A 21014-nucleotide genomic window follows, 5' to 3' on the forward strand; every position below is an offset into this window, starting at 1 on the left:
CTCAATGCATCTAAAACTACCTGTTTAGTGGTTGGAACTCCTTTTTCTTTACTTTCCAAACCGAAACTTGAACTCAGCATAGAGCAAAATTCTGTTGAGCAAAGAGAAGAAGCTAAACTTTTGGGAGTGATGATTGATAATAGATTGTGTTGGGACAGACATGTCCAGAAACTGTTAACTAAAATGGCCGACACTTTGTCTGTTATTAAAAGGTGTGCAAAACATTTTACACCACAGATCATTAAACAAGTACTTCATGCTTTGTTTTTTTCACACCTTGATTACTGCTCTGTGGTTTGGTCCAATACTTCATCAACTAATATAAAAAAACTACAGGTGATTCAGAATAAAGCTGCACGTGTGGCTCTCTCATGTGGGTTTAGATCAAATGTTGACAAAATGCATGAAAGCCTCTCATGGTTTAAAGTTAAAAATAGATTGGTGTATTCACTAATGGTATTTTTATATAATGTTATAACAAACAAAACACCTTTTACTTTATATACAAAACTATCCTTTAGTACTGATACACATCATTATCCGACGAGGCATGCAGTAGGAGGTAGTTTTATTTTACCTATAGTGAAAAGGTATACTTCCTGTTTCGAATGCGCATGCGTCGCGTCTGAACGCGTTGTTGTCTTTGGAGCTCCATCGATTGATTTATAATTCTTGATTTCTCTTTAAACTCACTTACAACGAACATTTTCTATTTTTCCTCACCTCATAGTTACAACGCGGACTGTTGAGCAGACGTGTCTCAAGCCTAGTGATCCAACGCTGGATACTCTTATAGGTTACGTCCGTGGATCACGGCTGAACGCGTCTTCTCCGCACTCATTTATAAACAAACATTTTTATTTTTCTTTCGCCTATCGTGCGTCTACTCCACACCCGTAGCCTACCACTAAAAAGACGGATTATATCCAAGACTTAAGCCATAAATTAGTATTAATATTGATAGCATCACTGGTAGCGTCGTTGCTAACTTAACTTACTGTCCATCTGTTAAAATGACGAATATATCAGATGTAAGTAGTCTACCTTTTGGTGCAGGTGAGGATACATTTGAGCTACACGCGTTGCAGTCTGAGCTGGAAGCTGTTGAGAAACAGATCCACGACCTTTTAGTGAGAAAAGCCGAGCTAATAGACCGGCGGTTAGCTCTTGAAACATCACGCGCCGATGCAATTGCACACAAATCAGTGATCAACGTTACTAACCCGCTGACTCCGACCTCGTCTACTCCGTGCGTTACTCAGCATCGGTCACGAGCGTCGAGGCCGCGATCAGCTATGGTCTCGTTTACGCCGGCTCCAACATGCCACCACGAAGCCTGGATATTTCCGCAGCGGAAGACGCGAGTCAGGTCTAGACCAAGAAAACTCTCTCCGACCCTCCCGGTTTTCGAGATATCCACACAAAACCGCTTCTCCCCTCTTCGCGAAACAGAACGCGATGCTGTGATCATCGGTGATTCCATCGTTCGACACGTACAAGCTACGTTAAATAAAAGTAAGGTGCATAGTCACTGCTTTCCTGGTGCTCGTGTTTCTGAAATCGCTGCTCACGTTCCCGTGATTCTGAACGAGCGCGTCGGAACTGTGGTCCTGCACGCGGGAGGGGCCGACATCAGGCTGCGACAGACAGAGGTTCTGAAGAAAGACTTCAGGAATCTGATCGATACGGTACGCAGCACATCGCCTGATATAACGATCATTGTGTCAGGACCGCTTCCCACGTACCGACTAGGTCATGAAAAGTTTAGTAGATTATTCGCGCTAAATGAATGGTTAATATCATGGTGCAATGAGCAGAAACTGCTCTTTGTAAATAATTGGAATCTGTTTTGGGAGCGTCCTAGGCTTTACCGTGCTGATGGCTTACACCCAAGCAGATTCGGATCGGATCTTCTGTCAGATAACATCTCCAAAATGTTAAATACCTTTTGACTAGTAACCAAAAGTTCAAATCATAGTCTCTGCTGCACCAAATTAACTGATATAAATAGTGTAGAACATTGCATAGAAACTGTGTCTATTCCTCGTTTAGTGAGATCAAATAATAAATCTACTGCAGGATCTAGAAAAAATCTAATTGTTATTAAACCAGAAAATGTTGCTATTAGTAACCAAAAACAATTTCTAAAGCTAGGTCTTCTAAACATTAGATCACTCACACCTAAGGCAGTTATTGTAAATGAAATAGTCACGGATAATAGCTTCGATGTACTTTGCCTTACTGAAACTTGGCTTAAACCTAATGATTATTTCGGTCTAAATGAGTCTACTCCATTAGGATACTCCTATAAGCACGAACCCCGTCTGATTGGTCGTGGCGGCGGTGTTGCAGCGGTCTATAGAGATATTCTCAATGTTACTCAGAAAACGGGTTATAAGTTTATTTCGTTTGAAATACTTGTACTAAATGTTACGCTCTTAGATGTTAGAAAAAAATCCATATTATCTCTAGCCTTGGCTAGCCTATATAGACCGCCTGGGCCTTACGCTGATTTCCTAAAAGAGTTTGCAGATTTTCTCTCAGATCTATTGGTCAATGTAGATAAAGCATTAATTGTTGGAGATTTTAACATACACGTAGATAATCCAAATGATGCGTTAGGGGCTGCGTTTATAGATTTATTAAATGGTCAAACAAAACGTCACCGGACCAACTCATCGTCTTAATCACACACTCGATTTAATTATATCATATGGATCCGATCCAACAGATATAGATATCATTCCACAAAGTGATGATGTCACTGACCATTACTTGGTAACTTGCATATTACGTACTGCTGTAATATGTCATGCGGCGCCGCGTTTTCGACCAGGCAGAACAATCCTTCCATCCACCATAGATAATTTCTCGAGTTGCTTGTCTGATCTGTCTCAGCTGCTGCCTGAACCCAAACAAACAGATGAACTAGAAGAACTAACTAGCACTATGAGCACCATTCTCTCTAGATCATTGGATGTTGTTGCACCCGTTAGATTAAAAAAGGTCACAGAGAAAATTAAAGCACCATGGTACAATAATACTACGCATGTTCTAAAGAGAGAAACCCGTAATTTAGAGCGTAAATGGAAACAAACTAATTTAGAGGTCTTTAGAATCGCGTGGAAAGACAGTATGTCACGTTATAAAAAGGCCCTAAAAGCGGCCAGGGCTGAGCATCTCCGCAAACTAATAGAAAACAACCAAAACAATCCTAGGTTTTTATTTAACACCGTGGCTAGACTAACAAATAAACAGAAGTCACCCGAACAAAATATCCCGTTACAGTTTAGTAGTAATGATTTCATGAACTTCTTCACTGAGAAAATAGAAAACATCAGAACCACAATTGTAAACGTTCAATCCTCAATCGCACCTTATAATTCAGCCTCAATTATCCCCCCGCAAGAACAATTACAGTGCTTTACAACTATAGAACAAAAAGAGTTAAATAAACTTATCACTTCATCTAAAACAACAACATGTTTATTAGATCCTATACCAACTAAACTACTGAAGGAAGTGTTACCCGTAGTGGAAGAGCCTCTCCTCAATATTATTAACTCGTCTTTATCTTTAGGTCATGTTCCAAGAACATTTAAACTGGCAATGATAAAACCTCTCATTAAGAAACCACAATTAGACCCGCATAATCTAGCAAATTATAGACCCATTTCAAATCTACCTTTTATGTCTAAAATACTAGAAAAAGTTGTGTCCACTCAACTGGGCTCTTTCTTGCAAGAAAATTATATCTATGAAAAGTTTCAGTTAGGATTCAGGCCGCATCATAGCACTGAAACTGCGCTCGTTAAAATCACAAATGATTTACTCTTAGCTTCTGACCAAGGCTGCATCTCAATACTAGTTTTACTTGATCTAAGTGCTGCGTTCGATACTATAGATCATACAATACTCTTAGATCGACTACAAAATTATACTGGTGTTCAAGGACAAGCATTAAGCTGGTTTAGATCATACTTATCAGACCGCTACCATTTTGTCTATTTAAATGGAGAAAAATTGATCATAATTCCAGTAAACTATGGAGTGCCGCAGGGATCTGTGTTGGGCCCTCTGTTATTCTCAATATATATGCTGCCACTTGGAAATATTATAAGGAAACATGGAATTAGTTTCCATTGTTATGCTGATGACACTCAAATATATATTTCATCACCGCCGGATGAAAACGCTAAATTATCCAAATTGACAGAGTGTGTTAAAGATATAAAAGATTGGATGACGCGTAATTTTCTTTTATTAAATCCAGACAAGACAGAGGTAATACTTATCGGTTCAAAAAACCGCCCACAGAACCTCTCACAATACAACTTTGACATCGTAGGATGTCCTGTTACTTTATCCTCTACAGTAAAAGACCTGGGTGTTATACTCGATTGTAACCTGTCTTTTGAAAATCATATTTCGTATGTTACAAAAACAGCCTTTTTCCACCTTAGAAACATTGCTAAGCTACGTAATATGCTATCAGTTTCTGATGCAGAAAAGTTAGTTCATGCATTCATGACCTCGAGACTAGATTACTGTAATGCTTTATTAGCCGGTTGTCCTGCATCCTCAATAAACAAGCTACAGTTAGTCCAAAATGCAGCCGCTAGAGTTCTTACTAGATCAAGAAAATATGATCATATAACACCGATTTTATCATCACTACATTGGCTACCTATAAAGTTCCGTATTAATTATAAGGTATTGCTATTGACTTATAAAGCCCTAAACGGCTTAGCTCCAGTCTATTTAACGGATCTTCTATCACCCTATAATCCATCACGCTCTTTAAGATCAATAAATTCGAGGCTTTTGGTCATACCTAGGATATCCAGATCAACCAAAGGAGGGAGAGCATTTTCGCATTTGGCTCCAAAACTCTGGAATAGTCTTCCTGATACTGTTCGTTACTCGGACTCACTCTCCCAGTTTAAAACTAGATTAAAGACGCATCTTTTCAGCCAGGCATTCATATAATATTGTTAATCTCACAGTTTCAAACTACAATCCGGCCTCTAGTTCATAAATGCCAGAGGAGAACTGGCCCCCGACTGAGCCTGGGTTCTCCCAAGGTTTTTTTTTCTCCATTAGGTCACCTGATGGAGTTTTAGGACACCATTAGGTCACTTGATGGAGTTTTTCGGTTCCTTGCCACTGTTGCCTTTGGCTTGCTCAGTTGGGGATATTTTGGGGATATTTAATTTTATTCTATCAATCAATAAATTCCACTAGAAACAAACTTTGTTGTATTATTTTATTTTAATACTGTGAAGCTGCTTTGATACAATCTGTATTGTGAAAAGCGCTATACAAATATACTTGATTTGATTTGATTTGATACTATGCTTCTCTCACAGGAGTGTGTGTTGTTGAGTCTCACAGGTTCAGTTCAGACTCTAACACGCTGAACACTGATGCTTTATAGAGTCTTAACTGAACCTGTGAGACTCAGCAACACACACTCCTGTGAGAGAAGCATAGTAGAGCGAGTCTTTAACACACTGAACACACACTCCTGTGAGAGAAGCGTAATAGAGCGAGTCTTTAACACACTGAACACACACTGATGCTTTATAAAGACTCGCTCTACTATGCTTCTCTCACAGGAGTGTGTGTTGTTGAGTCTCACAGGTTCAGTTCAGACTCTATAAAGCATCAGTGTGTGTTCAGCGTGTTATAGACTCGCTCTACTATGCTTCTCTCACAGGAGTGTGTGTTGTTGAGTCTCACAGGAGTGTGTGTTGTTGAGTCTCACAGGAGTGTGTGTTGTTGAGTCTGACTGCAGCGCTGAGGGACATGATGGACGGCAGAGACAGGTGAAGGTGGGAACGGTGGTCAGCTGATTCATCAGAATAAACACACAGAATGAGAACCGCTGTGTTGAGATGGCAGTGAGATGTGGGGTTCACCGCCTGGACATATGTGATTGCTAGAACAATAAGTTTGAACAAAGCTTTGTTTGGTGTGTTGTTGACTTGTACATGCATTTGTTTATTGTGATGGTCACTTTTACTCATTTATTCATGTTTCTTATTGTCAGTAAATAAAATATAATTATTTCATTAATATATGCATTAATTCATTGCTAGACTGAAAACTGAGATGTGTTCACTGCATTTATTTAGTGTGTATTTATGCATATCTATGTCACATGACAAAACAAATGACATTTTGTTTCTTTTACTGAAATATATAATTTCCAGTTAAAAAGGAATATAATGAAGTATTGGTCAGCATTTATCATTATAATTGTGTGTAAGTGTTGGGGTGGGCTAGCAATGCAATTCTTTCTGGGGTAATCTTTATTTTTAAGGGGGGATATTTACATTTTTGGAGTATAAAATCAGCAGTTTTCTCCAAAGGCGAGATCTTGGAGCAGCCGCCCGTCTCCTCTGTGCAGACATTACACACATTACACACGCTGAGGAGAACTGCTCTAGGCTGTCGAGTTACTGATGTTATGAAGTGTTAGTGCACCTGTCACTCATAACTTATAGTTACATACAAGATCAGGGAAAGATTCCAGTTCTTTAACAATGAACAATCATAATGACAATAAACTAAACAAAATAAGAAAATATAAATATCATGAGTTTGCGTTTATCATAGTATGAGATTATATACACAGGGGAAAAAGCACAATTACAAGGTTAAATATATTTGAATAATTGATCATAATACATAAAAAAAAAGTTTATTATTTATAAACCTGAGGGATGAAATGAGTTAAACATAAATGAGATTTAAGCCACTTTTGCTTGTGGGTGAAACATTTTGCATATAAAATAAAGAAATTAACAACATATTCAAGAGATGACGATTTTGGGTTTTTATAATAAAAATAACATCTTTAAGGATAAAACTGTGGGTCACATTATAGGATTAAAATATAAGAACTTAAATCAACCCTAAATGTATTGGTTAAACTACAATTACAAAATAAATGGGCACTTGATTCTTCAACAAAACCACAAAATGTGCAAGTTTTATCAATATCAGGATATTTACAGATAGATTAATTAAAGCTGTCGATCATATCTTTTAAGTTGTTGCGCTTGTGATAACGTTGTAGGTCACATGATAACCTCAACATGGCGGATGATGTACGGCTCATATTCATACTTAACGCGATCAGGCTATATAGTACCTACTCTTTTAGCGCTCGTTAAGCAAGTACTTATTGAAATTAAGGACCTACTCAGTGAATATGCGGTTTCGAACACAGCCAGGGTGTAGCAAACACACTCACAGTCCTTTTAAACAACAATTAGTTAGTCATGTGACATCACCTGATCACGCAATGTAGAATAGTTACAAAAGAGAAGAAATTGTTAGATAAATATAGAGGACATATCTCACCAAAGAAATACACAACACAACATAATATAAAACAATATATATATATATTCCAAAACGTAGATTATATATATATATATAGAGGGCATATATATATACACACACACACACACACACACATAAATATATATATATATATATATATATATATATATATATATATATATTACAGATCAGAGTCACAAATGTATTACAAAACATAGATTTTACAAAAAAATCTATAAATAATATTTTTTTTATATAAGACATATACAACTTCCCATAAAATATCAATGAAATATACAAATCAGAATCAACAATATATTCCCAATTCCACAACTTGGATTTCACACAAAACTAAATAGATATTTATAATAATGAATTATATTAATTATTATAAATAATTATTATTTATTATACATACTAAACCAACATTGATCATTCAATATCCCGTTTATAAAACGCATGCTAACACACACACTGCTTTATTTAATTGTGAAGTCTGAGTCTCTTCCATCTTTATGAATCACATTTACACATGTATTTCTCCTCATAGACAGTAGTGAGACTCTTCTGTGGATCAGTTGATGGTTTCTGCTCCTCTCATGATCATTTCACACTACGATATAACACATCCATCAGAGTTTGGTGTTTGATCTTAATATACTCTGTAAAGTGGAACAGAAGAGAAAACAATCAGAGTTCAGTGGAACAAAGTGCAAATTATTATATTTCAATTAGTTTCTTTTTTTTTTGTAAAAAGAAGTTAAATTGAATTCCTGTAATCAGATTAATTACTGACAATACATGATCTTGGATAGATATTTGTGTTTTTAAATATAATAGATGTAAAGCATGAATCATGTTCATATGTGTGTGTGTGTGTGTGTGTCGGTGCGACTCCTATTGAGTCTCTGTAAAGGAGAAACTAATGAGTGTACGGCGTATGGAATAAACCACAGGGAGCAAATACAAATGTTATTTTGAGTTCAAACACAAACCTTTAGTTAAAGCTGTTTGTCCTCTAGTTTAAACATGTTTGTAGGCTCAATTAGTAAATAACTGAGAGTAAAGTAAGTGTAAAGTAGTGTGACGTGTTGCTTGTCACAGTAAAAACACACTAGAGACAGAGACATTCCTCATGTGAGCTGGACGCTGTGAGCTGAAGCTGGAACTGCACTGATTTTAGCAGGAGTGCAGCGTTTTCCTACAGTCTGACCAAGTCTGTTTTCACACTGAAATGATTCACTTCTACTGTTAATAAAGCACTAATTTTTTCCTAAATCCCGACTATCTAGCGTCTACAAATCGACACTTAATAAATAAAGCTGTTGCTAGGTAAAGCAAACTTTGTTTTAATGATGACTTCATTTGTTAATCACAAGATTCTAACAGACTGTCTAGTTTCATTCAGACTGTCTTTGTTATTTTTACACACATATGCACACACTCAAAGACACAAGTTTTCCATTGGTTTCGTACAGTACATCCTGTTCAGATGTTAGATGTTAAATAAGGTTAGATGTTAGAAACATGGTTACTTTAATATACAGTTTAAAATTTCTATGACAATGTATAAAGCTGTGACAGTGAGCTTTTGTTCTCTTTCCTCCTTTGTGTTAAACATTTCAATAACTTCACATTTTGTTCTCACACAAACCCTGTGTTGCAATAAAGCTTAATGATAATTTCCTTTCACGAATGTTTGAAAGGTTTGTTCACATATCAGAGGTAAATGAAGATCTCTTTAATATCTCAGTGATGTTTCCTCACCTCAGGTCACAGTTTGAGTCTCGTAGCTCGTCTCTGAGTCGCTGCTGTGAGTCTCCGATCTTATTGTAACTCAGATCAAGCTCTTTTAGAAACTGCAGAGCTTTTGAGTTAGTCAAAGACTGAGTTAGAGAAGAAACATCTGTAATGCCACAGTCCCGTACACTAGAAAGACACAAACAGAGGAAGAGAGATTATCTTACAAACAAATCATGAATATGAAGAATTATACACAAATATAATGTGAACCCAGACTCACTGTGAGATATTGAGTATAAAGTGTTTTAGTTTAAAAAACCCAGAAAGTGCACTGCTATAAACAATGACACATAAGCCCCGCTGTCTTCAAATAAATAAACTTCAGTCACACTGTAATTGCTGTACAGTATAATGATACTAACTGTAGTTTCTCCAGCTTGAGTTGTGGGTTCATCAGTAGATCACTGAGGTTTTTCACTCCAGAGTCTCCTAGTGTATTCCCGCTCAGGTTCAGCTCTCTCAGGTGTGACGGGTTTGATTTCAGAGCTAAGGTCAGGATGAGACTCTGTTCCTCTGTAATACTGCAATAAATCAGACTGAAGACAGAAAGAGAAAATGACTCAGATCTATGATGATCAACTAACGTGTTCATCTTCATCCAGCAGACTTTTGCTGACAAATAAACAGGGATATCAAGGTAAAGGTCACATGGAGAAAGACTACACATTGTTCATTTAAATATACTACCAACATTGTAACAATACAAAGGTTGAAATTGTTGATATATTCATGTTTACACATTCATTTCATTTCATTTTTAAAGGGTCATGAAACCCCAAAACACATTTTTTGATGACGTGACGCGTGACCTTTCCAACGTGATGACGTAATACGTGGCACATCTCAGAGATGGTACAAGACGGGCATTTGTGGTTAAAAAGTATATATATATGTGTATATATATATTTATATATATATATATACACTCACCTAAAGGATTATTAGGAACACCATACTAATACTGTGTTTGACCCCCTTTCGCCTTCAGAACTGCCTTAATTGTACGTGGCATTGATTCAACAAGGTGCTGAAAGCATTCTTTAGAAATGTTGGCCCATATTGATAGGATAGCATCTTGCAGTTGATGGAGATTTGTGGGATGCACATCTAGGGCACGAAGCTCCCGTTCCACCACATCCCAAAGATGCTCTATTGGGTTGAGATCTGGTGACTGTGGGGGCCATTTTAGTACAGTGAACTCATTGTCATGTTCAAGAAACCAATTTGAAATGATTCGAGCTTTGTGACATGGTGCATTATCCTGCTGGAAGTAGCCATCAGAGGATGGGTACATGGTGGTCATAAAGGAATGGACATGGTCAGAAACAATGCTCAGGTAGGCCGTGGCATTTAAACGATGCCCAATTGGCACTAAGGGGCCTAAAGTGTGCCAAGAAAACATCCCCCACACCATTACACCACCACCACCAGCCTGCACAGTGGTAACAAGGCATGATGGATCCATGTTCTCATTCTGTTTACGCCAAATTCTGACTCTACCATCTGAATGTCTCAACAGAAATCGAGACTCATCAGACCAGGCAACATTTTTCCAGTCTTCAACTGTCCAATTTTGGTGAGCTTGTGCAAATTGTAGCCTCTTTTTCCTATTTGTAGTTTCCTATTTGTAGTGTTCAGTTTGGAGTTCAGGAGATTGTCTTGACCAGGACCACACCCCTAAATGCATTGAAGCAACTGCCATGTGATTGGTTGATTAGATAATTGCATTAATGAGAAATTGAACAGGTGTTCCTAATAATCCTTTAGGTGAGTGTATATTAGGGGTGCAACGGTACAGATAGCCCACGGTAAGGTCCGTACCTCGGTTTTTGGGCCACGGTCTCGGTTCGGTTTCGGTACATGTTTTGTGCAGAAAGAGACTGCTATTTCATCCCAAAAATATTTTTTATTTTTCTTATGAGCATAAACAGAATGTCACAGTAGGAAGAACATCAATGTATGGAATAAATTAACACTCTAGTCTGTACTGAACAACACTAAGTAATACAACCTCTTCAACTATCACTTATATGAAATACAAAATGTAAACAAACACACTTCAAAATATTCAAGTGGATCCCAATTCCAAACCTTGATAACTGGTATATGAAGTGATCAATGTGAAAGAAAAAGTGCACTTTTACCTTTAACAAACATAAATTAGCTTGTGCTTTGAATAAAAAAAAGCAGAGCAAAATAATATAATAAAAAAATACTGTATTCAGGATACAAAGTGCAATGTTATTTACTCATCCACTATTGAGAGATTCTTGTGCAAAAAGATGAGTCTATCAACACTGTCTGGTGCAAGGCGAGACCGGTTGGCACTAACGATGTCCCAGCAGTGGAGAAAATTCTCAACTTTTCAGAATGCCGCAAGCGCACCGTAGGTCACGTGACAAGAACCAACCAGAGCGCAGCTGATGGTTGCTTTAGCAACGACAGACGCCTCCGGAGCGCAACCGCCCTAGCGCTTTGGAAAAAGGAGAACGCGACGCGCCTAGCGTTTTTTACGCGTTTTTAGGCGCGATATGTGAACGGCGCCTAAAGCAAAAACTAAAAGAATCAGCGCGAACTCAGTGGCAAAACTGAAGTCCCGCGGGACACGAGGGTAGATTGTCCCGTGCAGGGCTGACCGAACGGTCCGGGATTTTACCGTGTACCGTTGCATCCCTAGTGTATATATATATATATATATATATATATGTGTGTGTGTGTGTGTGTGTGTGTGTGTATATATATATATATATATATATATATATATATATATATATATATATTAGTGGTGTATATATATATATATATATATATATATATATATATTAACGTGCTGCGTTAACGCGAGACTCTTATTGCGCGATAAAAAAAATATCACCGTTAATCTATTCTCAAAGTTGGGTTGGGAGCTGCCTCTATACTACACAAGCTATGATGACGCAATCTACCCGCGGCCGCGAGGTAAACCCGGCTGCAACGCATCATAATTCGTCGTCATCTTAAGTAAACTGCTGAAAGTGAAAGCTTTGGTTTTGAAAGTGAAAGAAAGGTTTGGATTTAAGCCGTCCAACGAGCAGCAGCAAACTATATAGACAAAGTGTGTGGGTTAACAGTTCGGTAAGTTAACACACGACTAATCCGTTCTACCACCTCAAATTCAAAACGAAACATATCACTGAATACCAGCGCGCGCGTATTATTCCCAATATATCTTAGTGGAGTAGCACATAATCTCTGTCTGCGCCCGATGTTGTGTTTCTTTTTAACTGAAAAGACATCAGTTAGACAATATTCTAATTTTAAATGTGGGGTTTCATAAGCTCCAAGCCATAATAAACATTAGACCTACTTAAGTCTCTGCAGCTAGTGTACTTAAATTTTATTTATCTGCAAAATTATGTTGTATACTTACAGTTTTGTGCAATATATGTTCTCAAAACTACATACACCCTTTAAAAAAAAAAAATACATTTAGCAGTTGTTTAGTTGTTTGGCAGACAAAAAGCACCTTGGAGAAACTCAACAGCAGTGCAAACTATGAAAAGACAATGCAGAAAAGCAGAGCGCATGTGGCGGAAGACTAAACTTGTAGTCCATTATAACATCTACAAAGACAGCCTTCATGCTTTCAATATGGAACTAGGCAAAGCTAGACAGACTTTCTTCTCAAATATTATAAACAGCAATTTAAACAACACACGCACTCTTTTTGCTACTGTAGAGAGACTAACAAACCCCCCAAGCCAGATTCCCAGTGAAATGCTCTCAGAGAACAAGTGCAGTGAGTTTGCTTCTTTCTTCTCTGAGAAAATCAGTAATATCAGAAAGGTGATCAGCACATCCTTGAGTTGCCCTGAGGTCAGACAGATCAGACCACCTGAGAAAGTAGTTACTATGTCTGATTTCAAAGAAATTGATGGCAAAATTTTGGAAGAAACTGTACAGCACCTTAAAACATCAACATGCGCTCTTGACACACTTCCCACATCATTTTTCAAAAGTGTGTTAAACAGTTTAGAAGCAGATCTTCTAGAAGTGGTAAATGCCTCACTTCTCTCTGGGAGTTTTCCAAACTCCCTGAAAACTTGAAAACTGCAGTTGTCAAGCCCCTCCTGAAAAAGAGCAATCTGGATAAGACCATATTAAGCAACTATAGGCCGATCTCAAATCTTCCTTTCATAGGCAAGATCATTGAAAAAGTTGTCTTCAATCAGCTGAACAAATTCTTGAGCTTGAATGGATCCTTTGACAATTTTCAGTCTGGTTTCCGACCGCACCACAGCACAGAGACAGCGCTCATAAAGATAATAAACGATATTCGCTTAAATACTGATCCAGGCAAATTATCATTGCTGGTACTACTCGACCTCAGTGCTGCATTTGACACTGTCGATCATAACATACTTCTTGACAGGCTGGAAAACTGGGTGGGGCTTTCTGGGATAGTCCTAAAATGGTTCAGGTCATACTTAGATGGGAGAGGTTATTATGTGAGTATAGGAGATCATAAGTCTGAGTGGACATCCATGACATGCGGAGTCCCTCAAGGCTCGATTCTTGCGCCACTCCTGTTCAACCTGTATATGCTCCCAATGAGCCAAATAATGAGAAAGAACCAAATTGCTTACCACAGCTATGCAGACGACACACAGATCTACTTAGCCCTATCGCCTAACGATTACAGCCCAATTGACTCCCTGTGCCAATGCATTGACGAAGTCAACAGTTGGATGTGTCAAAACTTTCTTCAGTTAAACAAAGACAAAACTGAAGTCATTGTGTTTGGAAACAAAGATGAAGTTCTCAAGGTGAACGCATACCTTCACTCTAGGGGTCAAACAACTAAAAATCAAGTCAGGAATCTTGGTGTGACACTAGAGTCAGACCTTAGTTTCAGTAGTCATGTCAAAGCAATAACTAAATCAGCATACTATCATCTGAAAAATATTGCAAGAATTAGATGCTTTGTTTCCAGACAAGACTTAGAGAAACTTGTGCATGCTTTCATCACCAGCAGGGTGGATTATTGTAATGGACTCCTCACTGGCCTTCCCAAAGAGACCATAAGACAGTTGCAGCTCATACAGAACGCTGCCGCCAGGATTCTGAGCAGAACCAGAAAATATGAACATATCACACCAGTCCTCAGGTCTTTACACTGGCTTCCAGTTAAATTTAGGATTGATTTTAAAGTATTATTACTGGTATATAAATGATTTAATGGCCTAGGACCTCAATACATTGCAGATATGCTCACAGAATATAAACCCAACAGATCACTCAGATCATTAGGATCATATCAGCTAGAAATACCAAGGGTTCACTCTAAGCATGGCGAGTCCGCTTTTAGCTATTATGCCAGCCGCAGCTGGAACCAGCTTCCAGAGGAGATCAGATGTGCTCCTACAGTAGTCACTTTCAAATCCAGACTCAAAACACTTCTGTTTAACTATGCATTTAATGAATGAGCACTGTGCCAATGTTCGTCCGACTGTTTGTACTGTACTGTATTTTATTTATTTATTTATTTATTTTTCTAAACTGTTTTAATTATTCTTATTTCTTTTTATTTTAATTTCTTCTATGTAAAGCACTTTGAATTGCCATTGTGAATGAAATGTGCTATATAAATAAACTTGCCTTGCCTTGCCTTGCCTAGCAGGGTCTGTGTAACCTGTTCTGAAATGGTTTTATCATCACAAGATCACAATATAGGGATCATACAAACGATTTATTTTTAAAATTAAACATTTTAAAATTCTATGATTTAGTGGATTACAAGGTTACATTGACAATGTATAAAGCATATTATAAAATGCTGCCTGATAAAATTTTGAGTATGTTTGAGAAACGTTATTGTAAGTATGAGTTAAAAGGAACATGTTTGTTTAAAAAACTGAAGGTACGAACAAATATTAGATGCAGAACTATCTCTGTAAAAGGAGTGAATTTATGGAATTGTTTGCATATAGACCTTAAATTGACACAAACAATAAGTGGATTTAAAAGGCTCCTTAGAAACAAGAAAATACTTTCATATAGATAAGTTTTGGGTAATCAATTTCTATGACTTTGTTGTTTCAAGTGTTTGCAAGAAGAGAATTGAGCACTGTTTGACTGTTTGTGAAAACTGAGAGGGATAGGCGTTAATAAGCCTTGAGCTTCAGCCTATACCCTTTGGTTTAATCAAAAGTTATGTATATGATGAGTTGAATATTTGTTATTGTATATTTGTTAGTGATAAACCAAATAAATTAAATGAAATGAAAAATTATAATATATATCGTTATCACAAAAGGCTGCAATGTATATCACAATATGGATTTTAGGCCATATCGCCCATCGCCCAGAAACCCGTTCTCAAAGACTTACTTTTATAGTCATTATTTGGGTAGCACACATATTCTGAATGCCTTCGGCAGAATTCAAATGAGCCATTTTAATCTAGATTAATCTAGATTAATTTCAAAATTAATCTAGATTAATCTAGATTAAAAAAATTAATCTATGCCCACCTCTAATATATATATATATATATATATATATATACATACATATATATATATATATATATATATATATATATATATATATATATATATATACACATATATATATATATATATATATATATATATATATATATATATATATATATGTGTGTGTGTGTGTGTGTGTGTGTATATATATATATATATATATATATATATATATATATATATATACACACACCCCCTTTTTTTGAATATGTTGGGAAGTTGACCCTTCCAGACAATCCTGAGTAAACTTAGTGTCCCACGTTTTTTGCTGCAAATGACTGGGCAGTAGTTCTTGGACCGTCACTCACAGCTATTAGTTAATGTGTTTTTTTTGTTGTTTTTTTTCCCTTCATTGTTACTATGTTGTTTGTTGTTTATTTTTGTTGATTCTTGGTGTTTATGTTTTTGTATTTTTTTTTCTTTGTATGTGAAGGGGAACTTTTTTTGCTCTTATTTCATGTTCAAAATTTAATAAAGAGATTGATGAAAAAAAAAAGGATATACTGTATATATATAAACCAAAATACAGCGAATAGTCTTCTTGGCGCGCCTACTTTTGAAAGTCAACATTTAGATTATGTGAACAAAGTTAAATGCATTGTAAAGGCCTAGGTCACTCTGGAATAAATCACAACGTGTTTCATGATAAAAACGTGACTTTAGTTTACAGTCCGGAAAATACAGTAGGTTATAGTAAATTATTTCACGGACCCCCTGGCACTTGAGAACTGAAAGCCTCATAAGAAAGCCCTGTCGAGGCTCTTCCCCGGTGCGGGTCGTGTCGAGCCATTAGTCTGGGTGTTTGATGAGAAAAAGATGAAATGTAGTAGTTGCAATAAACGCGTTCAGAATCCGCACAACTGCAGCAGCGGAGGACTTTTATTCTGCTGAGCGGAGCTGAGGAAGAACTGATGACGGGACAGTTTGATCTTCGGCTGACAAATCAGAGGAAAGGAGCGTTTCATTCCCGCCTATACGTGTAGAAATCAGATATTCAAGCTGTTTATAAATGTTTCTACCTGAGAACGAAAAGTGAAAAATCAAGCTGAATACTTGTTTTTAGTTTTTTTGAAAAAATAAAAAGACGAAAAAGGAAGTGTTTTCTCGTTTTTCTACTTTCAATATTAAATCAAAAAACGAATGAACACACGACACGGTCCGTGTATCATCTGATCATTTCGTTTCCTGTTTGGAGTGGAATAACGAGAAATGAAAAGACGGATCATTTATTCGGTGTTTCGTTTATTTTAATAAACAGAAAATTATATTTCAGCTCGATTTCTAATTTTTCGTTTGTGGTTTACAAATCGGTTTATGGCTTTGATATTTCGTTTGCACATGTGGGCGGCGCTGAAACGCCCCTTTCATCTGATTGGTCAAACTGCTTCGTCTTCAGTACAGCCAGAATAAGAGTCCGTACGGCACACTCACATCCCACTTTAACCCCCTGTGCGCAATAGGGGAAACCCAGAAAGTGCACTGCTATAAAACAATGAAACATAAGCCCTGCTGTCTTCAAATAAATAAACTTCAGTCACACTGTAATTGCTGTACAGTATAATGATACTAACTGTAGTTTCTCCAGCTTGAGTTGTGGGTTCATCAGTAGATCACTGAGGTTTTTCACTCCAGAGTCTCCTAGTTTATTCGCGCTCAGGTCCAGCTCTCTCAGGTGTGACGGGTTTGATTTCAGAGCTGAAGTCACATCAGAACAACCTTCATCTGTCATATAACAGCCTCTTAAACTACATTAGCAGAGAGAGAGAAGAAAATAAGACAGAAGAAAAGAAAACTCTTTATTCTGTAAAGTCACATCATCTTCATAAGCAAATAAAACAGAGAGAGGAAGAGAGATCTTCATCTTTATTTCACCAGATCACAAAATACTAAGTTTGCACAAATACAGTGTTACAGTGTTTTAGTTTAAACTGTTAAAAGTGATTTTAAGCATTTTGATTCTTGTATGTGAATGTGACTGACCTCAATCTCTCCAGTTTACAGTGTGAATCCTTCAGTACGGCACATAAGTGCTTCACTCCAGAGTCTCCTAGTGTATTCCAGCTCAGGTCCAGCTCTCTCAGGTGTGACGGGTTTGATTTCAGAGCTGAAGTCAGGATGAGACTCTGTTCCTCTGTAATACTGCATCTATTCAGACTGAAGACAGAAAGAGAAAATGACTCAGATCTATGATGATCAACTAACGTGTTCATCTTCATCCAGCAGACATTTGCTGACAAATAAACAGGGATATCAAGGTAAAGGTAACATGGAGAAAGACTACACATTGTTCATTTAAATATACTACCAACATTGTAACAATACAAAGGTTGAAATTGTTGATGTATTCATGTTTACAAATTCATTTCATTTCATTTTTAAAGGGTCATGAAACCCTAAAACACATTTTTTGATGATGTGACACGTGACCTTTCCAACGTGATGACGTGATACGTGGCACATCTCAGAGATGGTACAAGACGGGCATTTGTGGTTACAAAATATATATATATATATATATATGTGTGTGTGTATATATATATATATATGTGTGTGTATATATGTAAACTTACTGTCCCACGTTTTTTGCAGCAAATGACTGGGCATTAGTTCTTGGACCGTCACTCACAGCTATTAGTTAATGTTTTTTTTTTTTTTTTTTTCCTTCATTGTTACTATGTTGTTTGTCATTTATTTTTGTTGATTCTTGGTGTTTACCAGAGTATGTGAGCGGTGCAGAGTGGGAGCGGAGCAAGGAGCGGAGTTGCGTGATTTTGCCAGAACGAGGAGCGGATTTTTTTAATGTCGGAGCGTTGTGATTTTCTCTCGCTCCAAAAACGCTCAACTATCGCTCAGGACCAAACCACTGTGAGGCAACGGAGGGGGACTCAAAATGTTTCTAATGATATTTTGCATTTGTTTGCATTTGTATTGTTTTAGTAGTACTTTCACAAACATTTATATAAAGTATATATCATGTAATTAATTTTACACATGCTTTTAATGATATTTTTACCGACCCCCTCGCAATTTCTACCTGTGCAACTCCATTATATGATGGACGATTTTATAAGGCCCTGCCTGTTTACACGAGAACGCTCGCGGGTGAAAACGTAAAAATATTTTATCAGATGTACCTTTCGTTTAGACGGCGACGCCGTTTTTGGGGCTTAAAAACGCAAAAAAAGTGAAACTACCCTCCAGAGTGGAAATCTTAAAAACGCTCCACCGTCATGTTTCTGTCTAAATGGTAAAAGCAAAAGTCTGCTAGACAGTGAAGGCACCGATCAGTGCTTCACATTGCCACCCCAGCCAACATGAATATGTGGGCCCCACATGTTTTATGCTTGGGCTACATGGGTACCAAGTGGGCATGGTCCCAAAATGGGCATCTTATCTGGGGCCCACTTGGGTCAGCTAAGTAGGTCCCACATGGGCAAAAACAGGTGGGCTCCCCATGTGGGTCCTAGTTGGGTCACTAATGGGAAATGAGTGCATGGGCTCAAAAGGGGCAACACAAATGGGGCCCATTTGGGTTTATCAAATGGGTTAGACATTGGCAAACACAATCAGTCCCATATAGGCTGCCTACATGAGCCCAAGGTGGTACCCACATAGGTAATCTATATATGGGTTATGAATTGGGAAATACATATGGGGCCCGCTTGGCCAAACCATATGTGTCAGACATAGACAAACACAATCAGTCCTATACAGGCTGCCAACATGAGCCCAAGGTGGTACCCACATAGGTAATCTCTATATGGGTTATGAATGGGGAAAAGATATGGGGTCCACTTTGATAAACCATATGGGTCAGACATGGGCAAACACAATCAGTCCCATATAGGCTGCCTACATGAGCCCAAGGTGGTATCCACATAGGTCATTTTTATATAGGTTATGAATGGGAAAAACACATAGGTTCCACTTTGATAAACCATATGGGTCAGACATGGGCAAACACAATCAGTCCCATATAGGCTGCCTTCATGAGCCCAAGGTGGTACCCACATAGGCAATCTCTATATGGGTTATGAATGGGAAAAACATATGGGGCCCACTTTGATAAATCAAATGTGTCAGACATGGGCAAACACAATCAGTCCTATATAGGCTGCCAACATGAGCCCAAGGTGGTACCCACATAGGTAATCTCTATATGTGACCCCGCCTGTGAAACCCCGGCTAAAGTCGCAGAATCGAATTATGAGTTAACGAGCGTCAAAGTAGTCATAGCCATAAAAATGACAAAAATAGTCCATGTGTCTTTATTGCTGTAAATGATAGATTATACCAATGGTTTTGAGATGCAATACTTACATTTTCATTTATAACATGATAAATACTGAAATTAATGATTTTATTGACACTACGTTATACTTTTGCAAAAAAAAAAAAAAAAAAACGGACGTGGCGCTTCCTAAACATTGATTTCAATCGTCTCTGGGTTTATTTCGTGCAACAACCAGGGTGGGAATTATACCGTGGCCACGCGGCCATGGCCGCCGTTGCCCTACACTGTGGGCGGGGTAGAGGAGGAGCTCCGCGAGCTCGCAGTATCCCCTCAGCCTGAGCTTCTCCTCGTCAGCCCTGCCGAGCCTGCGCTCCACGTCAGCCCTGCCGAGCCTGCACTTCATGCCAGTCCAGCCGAGCCTACACTTTACGCCAGTCCAGCCGAGCCCGCACTTCACGCCAGATCTGCCGAAGCCAAGGCAGTATGCGTCATGCCCGCCGCCCCTGAGACTGAGAGCATCATGCCCGCCGCGCCTGAGACAGCAAGCGACATGCCCGCCAAGCTAGAGTCTTCACCGCTGGTCCTGTCCAGCACAGAGCCTTCTTCACCGCTGGTCCCGTCCAGCACAGAGCCTTCACTGCTGGTCCCATCCAGCACAGAGCCCTCTTCATCGCTGGTTCCATCCAGCACAGAGCCCTCTTCATCGCTGGTTCCGTCCAGCTCAGAGCCCTCTTCGCCGCTGGTCCTGCCCAGCTCAGAGCCCTCTTCGCCGCTGGTTCTGTCCAGTTCAGAGCCCTCTTCATCGCTGGTCCTTTCCAGCTCAAAGCCCTCTTCATCGCTGGTCCTACCCAGCTCAAAGCCCTCGCCGCTGGTCCCGTCAAGCTCAGAGCGCGCTGATCCTGAGCCAAAGACTGTTCACGTCACTTCTGCCGAGCCAGAGACTGTTTACGTCACTTCTGCCAATCCAGAGACTGAGCTTCACGTCACTTCTGCCGATCCAGAGACTGAGCTTCACGTCACTTCTGCCGATCCAGAGACTGAGCTTCACGTCACTTCTGCCGATCCAGAAACTGAGCTTCACGTCACTT

At 38.4% G+C, this 21014-nt stretch overlaps 1 protein-coding gene across 1 annotated transcript in view; it reads right to left on the bottom strand.

The window, feature by feature from the left end:
- The window catches only part of LOC311090940 (uncharacterized protein), an 846260-nt gene that overhangs the window by 211366 nt on the left and 613880 nt on the right, over positions 1-21014 (bottom strand). The window contains exons 35-37 of the mRNA XM_084126585.1: positions 17673-17846; positions 17264-17437; positions 9519-9692 (exon numbers count right to left, since the gene is read on the bottom strand). Of these exons, the coding sequence (XP_083982711.1) occupies positions 9519-9692; positions 17264-17437; positions 17673-17846 (522 nt within the window). The remainder of the gene's footprint in view (positions 1-9518; positions 9693-17263; positions 17438-17672; positions 17847-21014) is intronic.

This window comes from Abramis brama (genome assembly GCF_963993115.1).
Source record: "Abramis brama genome assembly, chromosome: 1".
In the NCBI taxonomy this organism is placed as follows: Eukaryota; Metazoa; Chordata; class Actinopteri; order Cypriniformes; family Leuciscidae; genus Abramis; species Abramis brama.